This window comes from Malania oleifera, chromosome 12 (genome assembly GCF_029873635.1).
Source record: "Malania oleifera isolate guangnan ecotype guangnan chromosome 12, ASM2987363v1, whole genome shotgun sequence".
NCBI lineage: Eukaryota > Viridiplantae > Streptophyta > Magnoliopsida > Santalales > Ximeniaceae > Malania > Malania oleifera.
This window is the reverse complement of record NC_080428.1, coordinates 2,858,448-2,876,498: the sequence shown is the minus strand read 5'-3', so window position 1 is coordinate 2,876,498 and position 18,051 is coordinate 2,858,448. Positions and strand designations below refer to the sequence as shown.

The window sequence follows — 18,051 nt, the reverse complement described above, 5'->3', positions numbered from 1 at the left end:
CCATAATACCCTCACTAACTCTTACTAATTAAAATAACACTAGCACACTTAATAATAATACTAAAAGATTAAAATAATCATTAACACTCCTCAAGATGGAGCATAGATATCATATGCTCCTAGCAAGTTACATATTGCACTTCACATAAGTGGTAGTTATAAGCTTCTGCACAAGCTTCTCCTGAACAAAATGGCAATCAACTTCAATGTGTTTTGTTCGCTCATTGAAGACTAGGTTGGACGCAATATGAAGAGCAACTTGATTATCACACATCAGTTCCATAGACTAAGAATGTGGAAAACCCAATTCTTCCAACATGTTCTTCAACCAAACAAGTCCAAATGTAGGGTAAGCCATAGTTCTATACTCTAACTCAGTACTTGACGTAGCCATCATAGTTTGTTTCTTACTTTTCCAAGAAACCAAACTACCACCAACCAAGGCAAAGTACCTGATTGTGGATCTTCGGTCGGAAGACGGCCCGACCCAGTCTACACCTTTGTATCCCTAAATAAACATGTGTCCTTGATCTCGATATAAAACACCTCTCCTTGGTGCACCATTGAGATATCTCAAGATCTTAATTACTATGTCCTAGTCACTTGTTCACAGAGAATCCTGAAATTGACTCACAACACTTGTTGCGAAAGATAAGTCAGATCGAGTGACTGTGACATAATTCAATTTTCCAACAAGTCTCTACTATCATCTAGCATTAGGCAACAAGTCACCTATATCCAGCACTAACTTGCTATTACAATCCATGTTTGTATCAACCAGTTTGGATCCCAACAACCCAATCACATCCAATAGATCAATAACATACTTCCTCTATGACAAAAAACTAACCATACGAGATCTGCATATTTCTATACCCAAGAAGTATTTCAACTGTCCCAAATTTTTCTTTGAAACTTAGTTTGTAGAAAATTTTTAAGGCTCTAAATTATAATCCACATACACAATGAAAAGGATCCTACCCAATGAAGTATGATGATAAAACATAAAGTGATCCACAATTTCCATGCTTTTACCTAGTTAGTGTCCTTATATTCCAAGTTGCTAATCTAATCCTAGTTTTCTGAACTAGCTTCTTTACCTGCCCACATCTAGAATGATGCAGGAACCCTCACATATTTGACACTGTACTTGGGCACCGACACGGTGTGTTGCTTCGGGGCCTATTTTGTATAGGGATGAATATATTTTAAAACTTGAGAAATTGATAAAATATTGATATATTTTAATCATTAAAAAAAATTGATGGATCATGAAAGGAAGGGTTAATGTAACTAATGAGCCTATTATGGATACCAATTTGCCGAAGTCCATGTTTTTTTTCTGGTTTGCTTTTCCTTGTCCTTTTTATAGTCATCGCTGTGAAGTTGCATTGATTTATATTACATCATTTTTTTCTCTTTATATTGTTTATGAAAAATCTTGGTAAATGGAAAGGCATTATTAAAATAGAGATGCAAGAATGCTAAAGAGGACGATTAATTTTTGCTATGCATTCCTTTTTATTTTTTGCAACACTTTCTTCATTTACTAATCCTTGGGGTGTATTTTTCCTTCAGAAGATGAATCTTTTTAAAGAGTGTATACGAGATTGCAGTCGTGCTCTTCAGATCTCTCCAAGCTATGCAAAGGTCAAAATGCTTTCTTATATATGGTATTGTTATTATTGTGCTTCATATTGTATGCACAAGTGTACATGAGGATATTTGTGCACTTACTTGTAGTTGTAAAAGTAGAGTATGTTAGCCTCGTTAGGCCAAGTAGCAACTTAAGGGTGAGGGTGTGGTGAATCGGTTTGATGCTCAATTGTAGTTCAAAAGCCAAATTCAGATATTTCCAGCCAACTCAATTGCACTTCCCTGCTGGGGAGTTGCCCTTTAATGTGGGTATGGTTTGTTGGATTGGCCTTTGACATACCTAGGGGTCCCTTTGAAATAAGGGAAATCCTACATTTGCAAATTTTTGGAATCTAGTAGTGGAAAGGGTCGCCTAAGAGCTTAGATGGTTGGAAGGGGCCTCTTTTCTCTTTGAGGGATAGAATCACTCTTTTTTGATAATAAAAGCAGATGTATTAAGGTCGATAATGTACATTCAAAGCGAGGATACTAAATCCACATAAAAGCAAAAGAAAAATCATTTAGAAAAAAAATAAAAAATAGAAGCAGAACAAAAATAAAAAGATAACAATTGCTAAAATCAGCCAAGAAATCCCATCTTTAAACCTTTCTCATCATAGTCCACTGAACATTTCAAATTAGCTAATTCTCTTTGACCGTTCTTCACTCTGGATTTGCCCCCATCAAGCTTGACTTCATTACCTCCTTGATTAGACATGAGGCCCAATCATTCAACAACCTTTGAGTTTCAATGTCCTTCCTAGGAATTTTTCTTGAATGGGAGTAGGCAGGATTCCATCCTTAGCCTTTTTATCATCTTTGGGGACCTCCTCTTCAAAGAAATTGATATCTTCTAAACCTTCTAATGGAGGAGGCGCCACATAAGTTAAATCACTGAGATGATCAATGGAAGAATCATCGGAATATCCACACTATTCCTGAATATGGTACAATAATAGACCCTTTTTTTTTTTTTTGCATCCAAACTCACTACGCCCTATGAAGTCTTAAATTTCGAAGCTCCAAACTTATGGAAATTTCGATTTCAATGTCAATTTCAACTTCCATTTGAAAAAAAATAGAAATTAGTAATAAAGCGTGGAATTTTATGAAACTTTAGAAATGGTTAAGAGACGTAATAATATAAGTTTTAGGACTAATATAATACAAATTGAATACATCTATGTTGTGTATGAGGTGGAAAAGTTGTAAAATAATTTGTGTATCAAACATATTTGTAAAATAATGTGCATTAAACATATTTAATTTATACAAATTAAATTCCTAAATCATTTAAATATGATTTATTATACAAATAATGATAATTTAGACATGGATGGTTAGATAAAAAATGTTGTTGTAAGTTTATATTTTCATATAATTTTGAAAGCCCTTGTAATAATCTTTTTGTTTCAATAAAAAAATAAAATAAATTAAGAAAGAAATTTTACTTCACTCCTAAATTTCTTATTTGAATTTCGAGGAAATTGCATTCTATAGTTAAAATTTTGACAATTTTTGCTAAAATATTGAGATTTTGATAAATTTTGGATGATTTGTTGAGATTTCGATGGAAATTATGTAAAATGGAAATTGACTGCCATTTCAATTTTGAGGGTGACAGAAATCGGAAATTTTGACGGAAATTTTGATAATTTCATGGAAATTTAAGACTATGCTCCCTATGTTGCCCTCATTTGAAACATCTCCGCGTCTCTTACTTTCATTGCTTTTGTCCTCTCATTGATTTGCTTTTTCCTATATATTCAGTACACTTTTGAAATCCCTATTTATAATTTTATGTGTTGTCTCACTAGATAATTTTTGCTTATCTTAAATAAGTTTCCTCGCTTCAAAACCCATTTGCATTTCCTTACAATGAGCATATACTTTACCACTCCTCGAATTATCGAAATAGACTACCTTTCTAGCTTGATTTCCTATTGAACCAAAAATTAAATCTTGGTTTTCAAAATCGCAAGAATTAAATACACCTTTAGAATCCCTCTTTATAATTTTATGTGTTTTCTCACCAATAAGTTCCCTCCCTTCAAAACCCATTTGCATTTCCTTATGATGAGTGTATACTTAACCAACTCCTCGAATTATCCAAATAGACTCCATTTCTAGCTTGATTCCCACTCACCAAAAATGAATTCCTAGTTTTCAAAATCACAAGAATTAAAGTTCTTAGAATCAAACTCCCTCCTTTACATTCCTAGAGTTACCCCTAATGTCTTTTTCCTCGAGCCGAGGAGAACCAACATACCTATTAGGCCTTCCTCCTGTCGCTTGCGTTATACTTTTATCTGAGCACTTTCATCATGGTCATCAAACATGTTATTCAAAGAAGAGCATAATATCAGATCACCTTGTACATCATTTAGAGATTGACAATGTTTGATCTATTGTTGCTTCGAAGGACATGATTCCTTGTATTCTCTCAAGTCGTGAGCGAAGAAGCTACCTTATGTTCAGCGGACTATAGAGACTTTTGGGCCTTCCTAGTGAAGTCACCCATATGCTCTTCTAATAAAGCTTCCTCAATACCCAAGCCCATTTTTAAATCAAAATACTGCTTCTCGGCCTCCTTAGCTAGTAGGCCTAACAAAGAGTATAATAGGCTTTTATTGTTTTTGAACAACCGACCCAAGTCAATATTATTTGACAATAAGCTAGGCTCAACCCACTCTAGCTTTGTCATCCTATCTTCCACACAAGAAACCCTGGTCGTCTCTATTTTCGTCTTCCCAACCGCAGTCTTCTCTGATTTCAATTGCTTATGTGACAACGTCGCCTTCAACATTGTCGGTTGTTCTTGAGAAGCTAATTGAATGAACTCCTCTTGTGACCTTCCCTCAAAACGAGCACATACCATCTCCTGCAAATTCTTAGAAATTGATCGACCTCCACCATCTCCCACACTTCTAGCACTGACTTGGCTTCACGAGTGATTTCCATTAATCATCTTGCTATCTACTTCATTTGAGCTTGATCAACAAGAACTCTCCAAAGCAACAAAGGCCTCCCCAAATTGAGATCACTATTCCCTTTTCAGACCTTTAGGAATGAAAATGGAATACTTCTTACACCTTTATCCATGTCCTAATTCCATGAAATTCCTTGCCCTAGTCACATGAAACCCTATCCAATAATCAATATAACCCACCCGGAGTCTTCGAAATCCTTTGCCCAACCTACCAGCAAGAGCAAAGAAACCCTGAGAAAACCATGAAGCTGCTCTTGAAGAGAGTCATACCCACCGATTGCACTTACAATTCTTCTTAAGAACAAATAGAGCACCAACCCCCCCTGCCTTATCCAACCTCAGATCAAAGGATTTCCCTTTGATCTGGATAGATCGAACCCCCACCATTACACCTAACTAATAACATGACAACAGATGAGTGAGAGAAGAGCAATAGAAGGGCGCTTATGCAAGAAAGAAAACAATCGCGAAAACCTTACTACTATAAGGGATGGAACCACTTTTATTCAGGCTTGTTTGTCTAGTGTCTTGCTCATAGTTACTAGAAAATGCAAACACCCTAGCTAACCATGTATTGGTATGAGCATTTTGAATGATGGTACATTTTCATTTCGAAATGCTATCGATCTAAAGTTTTAATTCAATGTTTTTTATATAACACAACCTTTTATTAGTTAAAGTGGGGAATCATCACATATTAAGCTTATTTATATTATTATTAATCTATTCCACAATAGAAAATCTTTTTTGCATTTAGAGCACCTCAATGTCCTCTTCAAAATATACAAGTGCTATTATACTTTTTTCGACAATATATCTATTTAAGTATACCCTGATCATCCCACATTTTAGAGCATGTACCATACCGCAATCCCATTCCGATTCCATGTACAAGGGCGTTCCACTTTCTAGGTAACATTGATTTTGTTGTATTACTAGTCAATTCTTCAAATTCCTGCTGGGGTCGCTAGTCAGATTGAGAAAATTAGAAGAGATTTCTTTTGGTTTGGAGTTCATGGTCATAAGGATTATTGGGTGATTTAGGATGTGTGAGGGTCAAAATTGGAGGGTGTGTTGGGTCTTGGAAAATGTGTCTAAAAACACTGCTCTCTTAGCTAAATGGCTTTGGTGATTTCCCCATGAGGAATTTTTTCCTTTGGCGTAGAGTCATTAGAAGCAAGTTTAGGCTGAATGAGAATGCGTGGGATGCCAAATTTGGTTTTAAGTTCTTTGAAGAGCCTGTGGGGATCCATCTCTTAGATTTGTTCCTTACATACTCCTTGTGGGAAGGGGTTGTTGGATCTGTTTGGTCGGGAAATATTTTTTTGTCTACTTCTTTTTGTCATCTCATCTATTTGAGCTCTGGCATAATAACGCTATTGCTTATTTTGCTGTTGATTTGACTTGTCCTTTGGCTTCTTGGGAGTTTCATTTTAGGGGATCTCTTAGTGATTGGGAATTGAATGAGCTGGCTTTTTTGTTGATTTTGTTGAATAATTGTCATATTTCAGGATTTGATTCTTGTTTTTGGTTCTTGGATCCATCAGGTGTGTTATTCATGTAAATCATATGTTAGTTCTTGATCTATTCAATTTCTTATTTTCCTCTTTATTCTACTATTTGGAAGGGCAAACTTCCACGAAAAATTAAGGCTTTTATCTTGTTGGATGTGCTTAATAGAATCATACCAATAAATTGTTGCAGATTAGGAGACCATTGAAGGCACTCTCTCTAGATGTAGTGTGCTTTGCTATAATAATTCAGAAACAGCGTCTCATTTTTTCTGCATTGTGACTTCATTTGGAGAGTGTGGAACAAGCTATAAGGTGATTTGGGAGGGAGCTGGGTTTGTCGAGAATCGGTGGAGGACTTTTTGGCTATTTCATTAATGGATTTTGGAAGGAGAAAGAGCAGGGCTACTTTATGGAATTGTGGCTTTTTTGCAGTATTGTGTCGGTTATGGTTGAAACATGATGCATGTATCATTTTGGGAAAGAAGTTGAATTGTGTGCTGGTTTGGGAGAGTATTCATAACATGGTCTTGTTGTGGTGTGTTGGTTATGGGCATTTTAAAGGAGTGAACTTTTTGGATATGTAGTGAGATTGGCGTTATCTGATGGCTTGATTGTGGAAGATGGGGTTTTTTTGTTTGTTTCCTTTTTCTTTCTTTTGTTGTTTTCTGTATCTTTGTTCTGGTTTGTCCCAGATTTTCTATAGGGAGATGTCTTGTTTCCTTTTTTTTTTTTTTTTTTTTTTGTGTATTATATCTGTCAATAATTTTTTTTTTTTGCTATCGAAAATAAAATACAGCAGTGACACATATGTTGCGTACAAGTTGCAATACCGTAATATAGTAATCAGTTTAAACATTTTCAATTAATATGAACAAATATCATGAATTAGTTAATATTATTTGTTGTTACAAATATAGATGAATGAGTATGTGATCCAACAAAATGTTGTAGCTAATATTTAGCTTCAAATTTTAATACAATTTCAAATGTCATAAAGCTATCATTTATGACCTCCTTGTGACCAATTTCTATCTGTGTTTCAACAACAACAACAACGACAGCAAGCCTTAAGTGACTTAAGTCCCACTAGGTGGAGGTCGGGTACATGAATCCTTTTCCGCCAATTCACCCAATCTTGAGCATTTTCCTCTATTAGATTAAGGGCTATTAAATACTTCCTCACTACCTCATTCCAAGTAATTTTAGGCCTACCCCTACCCCTTTTTCATGCCAGAAACCATAACTAACTCACTTCTCCTCACAGATGCTCTACTATGCCCGTGTTTTAAATGTCTAAACCATCTAAGTCATCCCTCCCCTATCTTGTTTTCAGCCGATGCTATATGCCTAAATTTTTGCGTATATGTTCATTTCTTGCTTTATCTTTTAATGTTAAACCACTCATCCACCTTAGCATATGCATCTTAGCAACTTTCTTTCTTTGTATATGTTGTTTCTTAGTTGCCTAGCATTCTTAACCATAAAACATAGCTGACCTTATTGTCGTGTTATAAAACTTTTCTTTTAATTCTAAGGGTATTCTACGTTCACACAACACACTTGACGCACTCCTCCATTTTACCCAACCTGTCTTAATTTTATATACTACATCTTCTTAAAGTAAGTATTCATTATAATAAAATCATATAACATAGCGAAGTCTAAGATCATCTTTCCAATCTCATTTTTGTCTCCATATCTATTTCCTATATGTATCCTCTCTTAACCTTTATTATCCCTTCCAATGTATCCATTTAGATCTCCTCCTATGAATATTTTCTTAGTCCCTGGTATGCCTTATATAATACTATCCATATCTTCCCAAAATTGTTTCGTTAGCTTTTCTGCTAAGCCTATTTGAGGAGCATAAACACCAATGACATTTATTATCTCTTGGACTAATACCATCTTGATTTTTATAATTTTATCCCCTCCTTATATATATATGTATGTAGATTTGTAGGTAGTATTTTAATATGATACCATAATATGTATATATGTAGTATATGTGCAAGTATTTAAATATGATATTTGTAAAACATACATACATACATACATATATATATATATATATATGTATGTATGTATGTATTAGTATTTATGTAGCGTGTATGCGTAAGTGTTTATGTATAAGTATATGCATGTAAACACACACACACACACACACACACGTATTAATATATATATATATATATATATATGTTTTGTATATATATAGTGTATATGTATGTGTTATATATATTAGTGTTTGTGTGTGTGTGTATAGCATGTTTGTATTTATATTAGTGTGCATATGTATGTATAAGTATATATGTGTTTATGTATAATTATATATTTCGGGAAAGCGGCGGACCACAATGGGTCTATAGTACGCAGCCTTACCTTGCATTTTCGCAAGAGGCTGTTTCCACGCCTGGAGGTCATGGGTTCAAGGCATGGAAACAGTCTCTTGCGAAAATGCAAGCTAAGGCTGCATACTATAGACCCAATATGGTCCACCCCTTTCCCGGACCCTGCATACGCGGGAGCTTTGTGCACCGGGCTGCCCTTTATTTATTTATTTATGTGGTATATGTATATGTATATTTTTATACACACACACACACACACACACACACACACACATACATGAATGTATGTGTGTGTGTGTGTGTATGTATGTATTATTTTATATTCGTATGCTGAGATGGTTTGGACACTTGGAACGTAGGCCACATAGTGTGCCAGTGAGAAAGAGTGAGTTAGTTACTGTTGGGGGGGGGGTGGAGTAGAAGTGGTAGAGGTAAACCTAAAATAACTTGGAATGAGATCGTGAGTAAGGATTTATTAGCTCTGAATTTGTAAAAAGAAGTATTCCATGATCGCATAAATTGGCGGAAAAGGATTCATATAGCTGACCCACCTAGTTGGACTTAAGGTTTGGTTTTGTTGTTGTTGTTGTATCTTGTACCTACAAACATCTGTGTTCTCTATTGTGGCTTTGTGTCTTGGGTTCCACATGTTTTGTTCATGTTACACAAATTGGTTAGGACAAGTTTTGTCCTTGTGCCGTGACATATGTTTTTGTTGGTTACATGAGAACAAAAGGATATATGGATGTACCCCACACTCGTAGGATATATGTTAGTGTCAATGTCACTTTTTTTGAGGGGATTTGTTATTTCTCTCGTGTAGGATCCTTCTTGGATGAATATATTTTGAGTCGATCAACGATTTTTGGTCCCCCCTCATGTGTTGATCCACTTGTTCCATCCTACCCTTTTACCTTTTGAGAAATCTTCTTGTCCTCTTCCAAATCAATCAATTGTTGACCCCTATAAACAATTGAGGGTTTGATGAATTATGGAAAGCAGGCATAGACATGATTATCATCATACACCCCCCTCTTTTATCCATCACTACTTCAACTTTGGGCTTTTGACATCCATCTAGTGTGACTTGGGTTTGCCCATTGCACACTGGAAAGGTACTCGAACATGCACTCTCGGCAGTCCTTAATTCCTTATCCTGTTTCTCATTATGTTTCGTTTCTTCGTTTTCCTAATCCTTTGCTTTCATTTACCTTGTCTATTTCATTTGTTTCTATTGTTGAAGCGCTCGCTAATCTTGGGTGGAAGCATGCTATGGATGTAGAAACAGATGCTTTGACCACTTAAGAGACTTGGGACTTGGTGGATCTTCCTCCTTAGCAAAGAGTTGGTTAGGTGTCGTTCGGACTACACTCTCAAATATCTTTCCGATAGTCATTATAAATGGATTAAGGCTTGATTGGTTGCAAAGGGTTACACCCAAACATATGGTATTGATTATTTTGAGACCTGTTTCGTTGCTTGACTAACTTATGTTTGTGAATTGATCTTGTTGGTAGTTAATTATTATTATTATTATTGGCCTTTATATGAGTTGGATGTGAAGAATTCCTTCTTGTATGGAGATTTCCAAAAAGTGGTCTATGTGGCACAACCTCCCCAGTATGTTGCTTTGCTTGGGGTCGGGGGTGGGGGAGGTGATTGTAATGTATGTAGGTTGCATAAGGCCATTTATGGTCTTAAGTAATCTCCTTGAGCTTGGTTTGGTAAATTTAGTGTGGTGATATCTGCATTTGGCTCTAACCAGTTCTACTATGATCATTCAACCTTTGTTTGCAAAAAGGAGGTAGGTACAGTACTTCTAGTAGTTTTTATGTTGATGATGTTATCATCATTGGGCGGTGACTAGAGTGGGATTACAGTTGTCAAGTAGTGGCTTCAAGAAAAATTCCAAATTAAGAATTGAGTATCGATACTTTCTTGGTATTGAGATTATACAATGTAGGAAAGGGTTGAATATTCCTTGGACTTGCTAAGTGATATTGGTTTTTTGGGTCTTGGGAGCTAAACCAGTTGATAATTTTAAGGAAATTGTGAAGTTTTCTAAGGATGTTGGATCAAATTTTGAAGATAAATATTAATATAGGCAGTTGGTTGGCAAATCGATCTTCTTGATTGTCACTGCTCACTAGACCTAAGGTATCTTTTGTTGTGATGGTGGTGAGTAGGTTTATGGAAAATATCAAGCAGCGACAGACAGATGCTGTTTATAGGATTTTGTAGTATCTCAAAGGCTCTCCCAATAGAGGTTTGATATGTAAATGTAATAAAAATTGTGAGTTGGATACTTTTATGCAGATTGGGTTGACTCTATTGATGATTGAAGGTCTACTACTTGATATTGTTCATTTGTGATATTGTTCATTTGTGGGAGGTAATCTTATTTACTGGCGTAGCAAGGAACAAACTACTGTAGCAAGATCTAGTGCTCAAGTAGAATACCAAGCCATGTTTCATACTGTGAGTGAGTTTATGCGGTTGAACTTTCTTACGTTAGAGATGGGATTCTTGGTATTGAAGCCAAGATATGTTTTATGATAATCTAGCTGCTATTTATATTGCTAGCAATCCTATGTTTCATGAGAGGACAGAGCACATGGAAATTGCCCCTCATCTTATGACCAATGCTGAGTTGAAGGTGGTCATGAGGACTCTCTTTGAGAAATCTGTGGATTATTTGTGCTATGTTTTCATGAAGCCTTTACATGAGCCCACCTTATCTAATGGTTGTAAGAAGCTGGGGTTAGGCGATTTGCAGCTTAAGGGGGGAGCATCAGAAGAGAGTATGTTATTTTAGTATTTAGATTGTGTAAATGGGGATATTTTTTTATGTGATTCTTTTTTGCTATTAGTATATATAGGGTAAACTTGGAGCTGTATGTAGGCTCCAGGAAGCTTCCGCCTAATAATTCCTCTTCCTCTCATCTTTTCTTCTCTTTTTCTCTCTTCCATATCTAACTTTACAACAATTTTCTTGATTACGAAGTATTCTAGGCCGTAAGTATTTGATTGTAGGAGAGTTTATTCATGTGTGTAAGGATGTAGGTACTGCGTCATTTGGTATCAAAGCAGGTCGGTCTGCCTCTGAGCCGCCGCCTTCGTCACACTATCTATATCATCCCCACATTGTTGATCATGTTGTACCACTGTTTGTGCATATCCGTTCACAGCTGCCTCACCCATTGATAGTCTTAATCACAGCAATCTCTCACACCCCCAGCCTCATCTAACTGTTGCCTGAGTGGAATGCACTTATGCACGCAGAACCCCAGCAGCATCAAGTTTTCCTTGTAACCCCTCCCCTGTCTATATCTCCTAGCTGGATCAAGACCTTGTCCTTTCGCCCATATGTCATCACCGTTGGAGCACCATCACCACAGCTGACAAAGTGTCGTCAAAATCTGCTGCTCAACCTCGATGAAGAGCAGCAGCTCCCAATGCTCGAGTTTGGTACCCTTTCAACAATCACCTCCTTTGCTTAAACATATTGATATAATTGCCATTTGTGCCCTCCTTTGCCATTTCTGAAACCTCAGCGCTCTGCTTTGAACAGGGTCAGGACTCTTATGGAAGAGAGTAGATAGAAAAGGGAGTTTTGCTTGATTTGTGCCATAACCTGGTCCCATCCTGAATTATCAGGCCAGCCTTGAACTGGCTGGTTATATGAAGTGATTGACCTGGGCAGATCTGCCTGGATGAAATGTGCTACTGTGCTAGATAGAAAAATATCAGCAGAATATAACCTGCTGGCTTGTTCTGCGAAAGAAGCTCAGCAGCCCCTATCTTATCAGTCCAGGGAAAAAGTGTGAACCAAGTGTCAATTAGAGCCTGTCCCCCAGAGAGGACACATGTTAAATCTCATGGAGCGATTTACCCTGAGTGAAGAATGAACTACTGAAGCAATCATACAAATAAGAAACTAATTAAATATTGTTATAACTCTTTTGCATTCCCTAGTGGAGCATGAAGGGAATGAAAGAAACAAAACTACTGTTGGAGAAAATCACGAGAGGTCCGTTGAGATGTTTAGTGAGCCTGTCTAGAAAACTGAGCTGCTTCTGTTTGGGTTAGTAACAGAGCCTGCAAAAAACAAGAGATGTGCCAATATTGACACCTAAGCTCAGCTTCTCAAGGTAACCTAAGAAGACTAGAGTAAGCCATCCATGGAGGATGGATCTGTCGAGCTCAATTTTATAGGCAAGAGCAAGATTTCAAATGTGGAATTTATCAATCCTCCTATATTCATCTTCAATGGCATTGCCTGCTTGCATTATTATTTATTTCTGAAGCTTGCAGATTATATTGTTTATCTACTAGCTTGCTTTAATTTGTCATCCTTCAAATGATTTGAATCTGTGGAAGGGTTTTCTACAGGTGGGGGATAATGATGGAGTTCAAGAGGTCACATATGAGCAAGATTAATGCATTTGGAGTTAATTACTCAATTTTAAGATATTGCTTCAATTAATCTGTCTATGGTTGGCTCTGCTATAGACTTGTCTTCTGCCATTTAGATGAAATGACAAACATAATTCTTATGAGCCACCTCCCCAGTGTCATATTTGTTTGTCATAAGCCTTCCAAATGTTGTTTGTCTATTATGGGAATATTCTCCAATAATCTTTTCTTTTTTGCTACTTATTGTTCTTTCTCATATTGAACAATTTCTTCATGAATGGTGATTCTTATTTTTCTTTTTTATTTTTTTAGGTTTCTTTTCAACTACACTATGAAGGAAATTTAGAAAATGTAGAAAAAAACTATGTTCCATATCACTATATACTGTCAATGGCAGAGTCTATCTTTGTGTACTTTATTCCACAGTTTCATATGTTTGGTATCTACTTGTTGACTAATGATGACAGGTAGAAAAGAAGTGGAGAACTTCAATGTGAAATATATGTTCTTATATTTTTAGTTTCGTAACTGGGGTACTAGTTTTTAGAATCTTAAAATGTAAATTAGCTTTTTGTTGCAGGCATGGTATAGGAGGGGTAAGGCAAATGCTTCTTTAGGAAAATTTGAAGATGCAGTCCATGACCTTACTGTTGCTAAGGACATGGAATTGTCAATGGGTGGGAAGAAGCAAATAGAAAGTGAGAAAAATATTATGTTAGACCATTATGGCAGAACAAGTTCTTCACCTGTACAATGCAATGAAAAATTGGAAAAGCTGGGTAAGATACTTGATCTTTCTTGGTGGCCATACTCAATAGTTGAATTACTGGTCAGTCAAGTCGACTTACTTTTTCTAGTCTCCAAATATGTTACTGTATTTGATTATAAATCTGTCCTTTTTTGCATTCTCAATTCAATTGACTTATGATAGGAAAATGTTTATTTTCTGACTAGTGTTTTTACTTTCTTAAAATTAAGCTAGAATATGGGCTGTTGAATTATCAGCTTTGCAGAGACCATGCTTTTCGTTTATTCCAACTCTATCTCCCTTGGTGTTGATTTGAGATCCTAAATGATTCTCAATTCAATGAGATTCTTGCAACTAGTGGTTCACCATAAGATGTATCTCTAAGATTAAAAATTACTAAAGCATTCCATTGGTGGGATCATATGCCTTCTCTATATCTAATTTGAAGAGGACAAAAAATATATGATTTTGTTCTTCCGAGTTTATTTATGATTTCAATTTAGTTCTTAAACTTTTATTACAATTGAGTCCTTGAATTACAAATTTGTTTAGTCTGGTCCTTCCATTAACAACCATTGTGAATTGGTTATGGATGTGCTGGAGTGGCAATTTTTGTTTTTCTTGACATGGCAATTATATGGTGTAACTGTTTATGACATGTATTTGTGACAAGGCATATGAACATATTACACTGAATTGGGCGTTTTGATTATATTGGTTAGATTAATGTGTTCTTTTATGAGAAAATATTATCGTAGTAGTTGTTAAAGTGAAGTCGTTTTTCCGTAGTAGTTGTTAAAGTGAAGAAGTTTTTATAAAGTAGCAGAGAAAAATTGGATAAGTAGGATAAAGTAGTTGAGAAGGAATTATGAAAATGCTAATGATTTAGTTAGTTGGAAGTTCTTGGATATGATCTTTGCTACAAATGGTTTTGGGGACTGGTGGCTTGCTTGGATAAAAAGGTGGTTGTTAAATTCCTTGTTTTTTTTCCTAGTTATCATCGATCATAGAACTAAGGAAGTGGTTTAGGGCCTCAAGAGGCACTATGCTAGGGGATTCATTACCCCTTTTTTTGTTGTTGTTGATATCTTGAGTATATTGATAGATAGAGCTCTTGATAGAGGCTTTGTGAGAGTTATTGGGGTTGGATAGTGAGGGGCCGATTGTGTCTCATCTTATGATGCTACTCTTTTCTTAGGTGATCTTAGAGAGTCTTTCTTGAATGTTCTTACAAATTCTACGACTTTTTGAGATGATTTTTGTTTAAAAATAAATCTTGGTTCTAACAAATCCTTAGAGTGGCCATTGACTTATTTAGGTTTTATTTTGGTGGGTAATTCTAGGTGTTGGTTTTAGGAATCTATGGTGGAGAAGGTATTGGATGGATGGAAGGGTGCTTTATTTTCTCTAGGTGGTCATATCACCTTCACTCAAGCGTGTCTGTCTACCATTCCTCTGAATCAATTTTCTATTTTTAGAATTCTAATAAAGGTTGATAGTAAAATTGAGAAACTTATTATATATTTTTTCTGGTTGGGACTTGGGGGCAGAGGAGAAGTGAGATCATTTTGTTAGCTGGGAGATTGCTTGTAGGACAAAGTGGAAGGGGGGAGGTAGTGGGTGGGCATAAATTGGTGTCTAAATGCAATGGCTATGGCCACTCCCGTTAGAGGGGAAATCCCTTTGCCAAGTTATAAAGATTAAATTTGTCATGCAAGATAATGGGTGGGATGGAAATTTAGAACAAAATGTTCTGCTGAGAGTCCTTGAAGCTGTATTGCCCACACCTATTCCCTCTTTGTTCTTTACGCCAAATATGTTGTGGGGAATGGGTCTTGAATTCATTTTAGGAAGATACTTGCGTGGGTAATTCTGTTATTTTCATCTTTTTTCCAGAGACAATCTCTCCTTCGTGCATAATGATGTTAATTCTTCCTTTCTTATCTCAAAAGGGTTTAGTACTTCATGAGATTCCATTTTTCCCAAGGTCTGTCAATGAGAGGGAGGTGGTGAAACTCTCTTTGTTGGTGCTGTTTGAGGGAATATCATATTTCAAAATGAGATGGACAATTGGATACGGGGTTTAGATTCTTCAAGAGTTCTATTTATGTAAATTTTTCTTTGAGCATTTGACTAGAACAAACTTGTCCTTTCCTCATAACTGCAGTATTTTGGAAAGCCAAAGTCCCCTCTAGGATAAAAGCTTTGATTTGGTTTTGTTGTTAAGTTAGAGATGGAGCAAAGAAGAGTAGAAAAAGAGAATAGAAGTGGAGAAGAAGAGAAAAAGAGGAAAGGCTTGCAGCAGTTTTTTTTTTTTTTTAGTAGTCTACATACAACTCTAGGTCTGCTTTCTTATATATTATTGTTAATAATAAAGTCTTAAGGGAAAAAATACCCCCATTAACACAACCTAATTCCTAAAATAAGATATTCTTATTTAACACTCTTCTTCAAGCTGGGGGCATATAATGTCACCTAACGGTAGCTTGTAATAACCATTAGACAAGGTAGGCTTAAATAAAGGCTTCGTGAAGACATAGCCCAATTGATCCACAATTTTCCAAAAAAGAGAGTTTTCACGACCCTCATCAACACGACATCCCTTACAGAAAGACAATCAACTTCAATGTGTTTTGTTCGTTTATGAAACACTGGATTGCTAGTAATATAGATGCCAGCTTGATTTTCACAAAGCATATCTATTTGCTTCATTACCAAGAATCCCATCTCTGATATAAGAGACTTTAGCCACATAAGCTCACACATAGTATGACCCATAGCTTGGTATTCTGCTTCAACAATAGATCTTGGCACAGTAGTTTGTTTCTTGCTACACCAGGTAACAAGATTACCTTCGACGAGTGTGTAGTATCCTATAATAGATTTTTGATCATCAACGGAGCCACCCAGTTTGCATTAGACTATCTCACTATCTCACAATTTCTATTGAATTAATATATCAATTCAAACCTTTGTCAAGAGAGCCTTTGAGATACCACAAAATCCTACAAACAACATCCTAATGTGGTAGTTTGGGATTCTTTATAATCTCACCACCCCCAATGCAAAATATATGTTATATCTACTAACAATCAAGTATATAAACTTGCCAACATATTTCACATTTGTCTTCAAAGTCAAGTCTAACATCCTTAGACAACTTCACATTGGGATAGGAGTATCAACGAGTCTAACATATATTTTCACTTGGATAGATTCAACCCTTTCCTGCAGTATACAATCTCTATACTAATAAAGTAATGCTGAGTACCCAAATCCTTGATTTGATATTTTACTTGAAGGCACTACTTAAGATTGGTCCCACACTGGTTATTGCCAATGACGATGATCATCAACATAAACTCTTAGAAGTGCCACATCAGTGTCCTTTTTGCAGACAAAAACCAAGTGATCAAAGTATCACTGGATAAAGCTGAATGTAGAGACTACAACACTAAATTTGTCAAACTAGGGTTGATGAGAATGCATAAGACTATAAATAGCCTTATGTAACCTGCATATTGTACCATCCTTCCCCTGAGCAACATACCCAGGAGGTTGCTTCATGTTTTCTTGCAAATCTCAAGAAGGCATTATTCACATCCAACTAGTATAAGGGCCAATCAATTAACTACCAGCTAGATTAATAAAAAAATACACAATGACTGAAATTTCTATCGAAATATCGAAATTTTGAGTATCTGAGGTTATTGAATCAAAATTTATTGTCAAATGCATTTTTGAAAACTTTTGATATTTTGATAAATTTTGGTCGAATATAAAAATTTTGCTAAATTTAGATTAAATTTTGAAAATTTGGTAAATTTTTATAAAATTGACATTGCTGCTCAAATTTTGATGGAAAAAGTTGGCAAAGAAAAATAAAATTTGATGCTCTAAGCTAAGCGTACCTCATCTATTCACCCTAGTTTTGAAGTCCTAAACTAAGCATACCTAGATATTATGATGATGATGATGATAATGATGATGATGATGATGATACTAAAATGCACTCTCTAACTTGTTTTTCTATTTTGCCCCCTCCAGTTCCCAATCAACGTTTGCCCAATTACAACACATACCTTGCTATTTTACCATGTCATTATTATTATTATTAGAAGTGTTCTTTATTGTCTTGCTTGCTTCACAATATGCAATTTATATACTCCATATTCTAAAAACTTGTCATATATGCTTTTTCTTTTTCTTTTTTTGCTTCCAAATAATGCATAATAATCTATTTTAGTGGTTCCCAAAGTTTCATTGTAAATTTCCATTGTTCACTATAAATTATTGTGACTTCTTTAAATCAAATCGAAATCAAAATTAATTTCTATAAATTGAGACCATTGAAATTTCCATTGAAATCCAATTTTATGTCCTTGAATTTAGTCAAGC

The 18,051-nt window shown here is 35.6% G+C and overlaps 1 protein-coding gene across 3 annotated transcripts in view; it reads left to right on the top strand.

The window, feature by feature from the left end:
- Positions 1-18,051, top strand: part of LOC131144640 (uncharacterized) — a 72,694-nt gene that overhangs the window by 20,942 nt on the left and 33,701 nt on the right. For 2 of the 3 annotated variants that reach the window (XM_058093401.1, XM_058093400.1), the window contains exons 4-5: positions 1,579-1,650; positions 13,486-13,684. In XM_058093401.1, coding sequence (XP_057949384.1) covers positions 1,579-1,650; positions 13,486-13,684 — 271 coding nt within the window. The remainder of the gene's footprint in view (positions 1-1,578; positions 1,651-13,485; positions 13,685-18,051) is intronic. The other variant, XM_058093402.1, reaches the window with a different exon arrangement.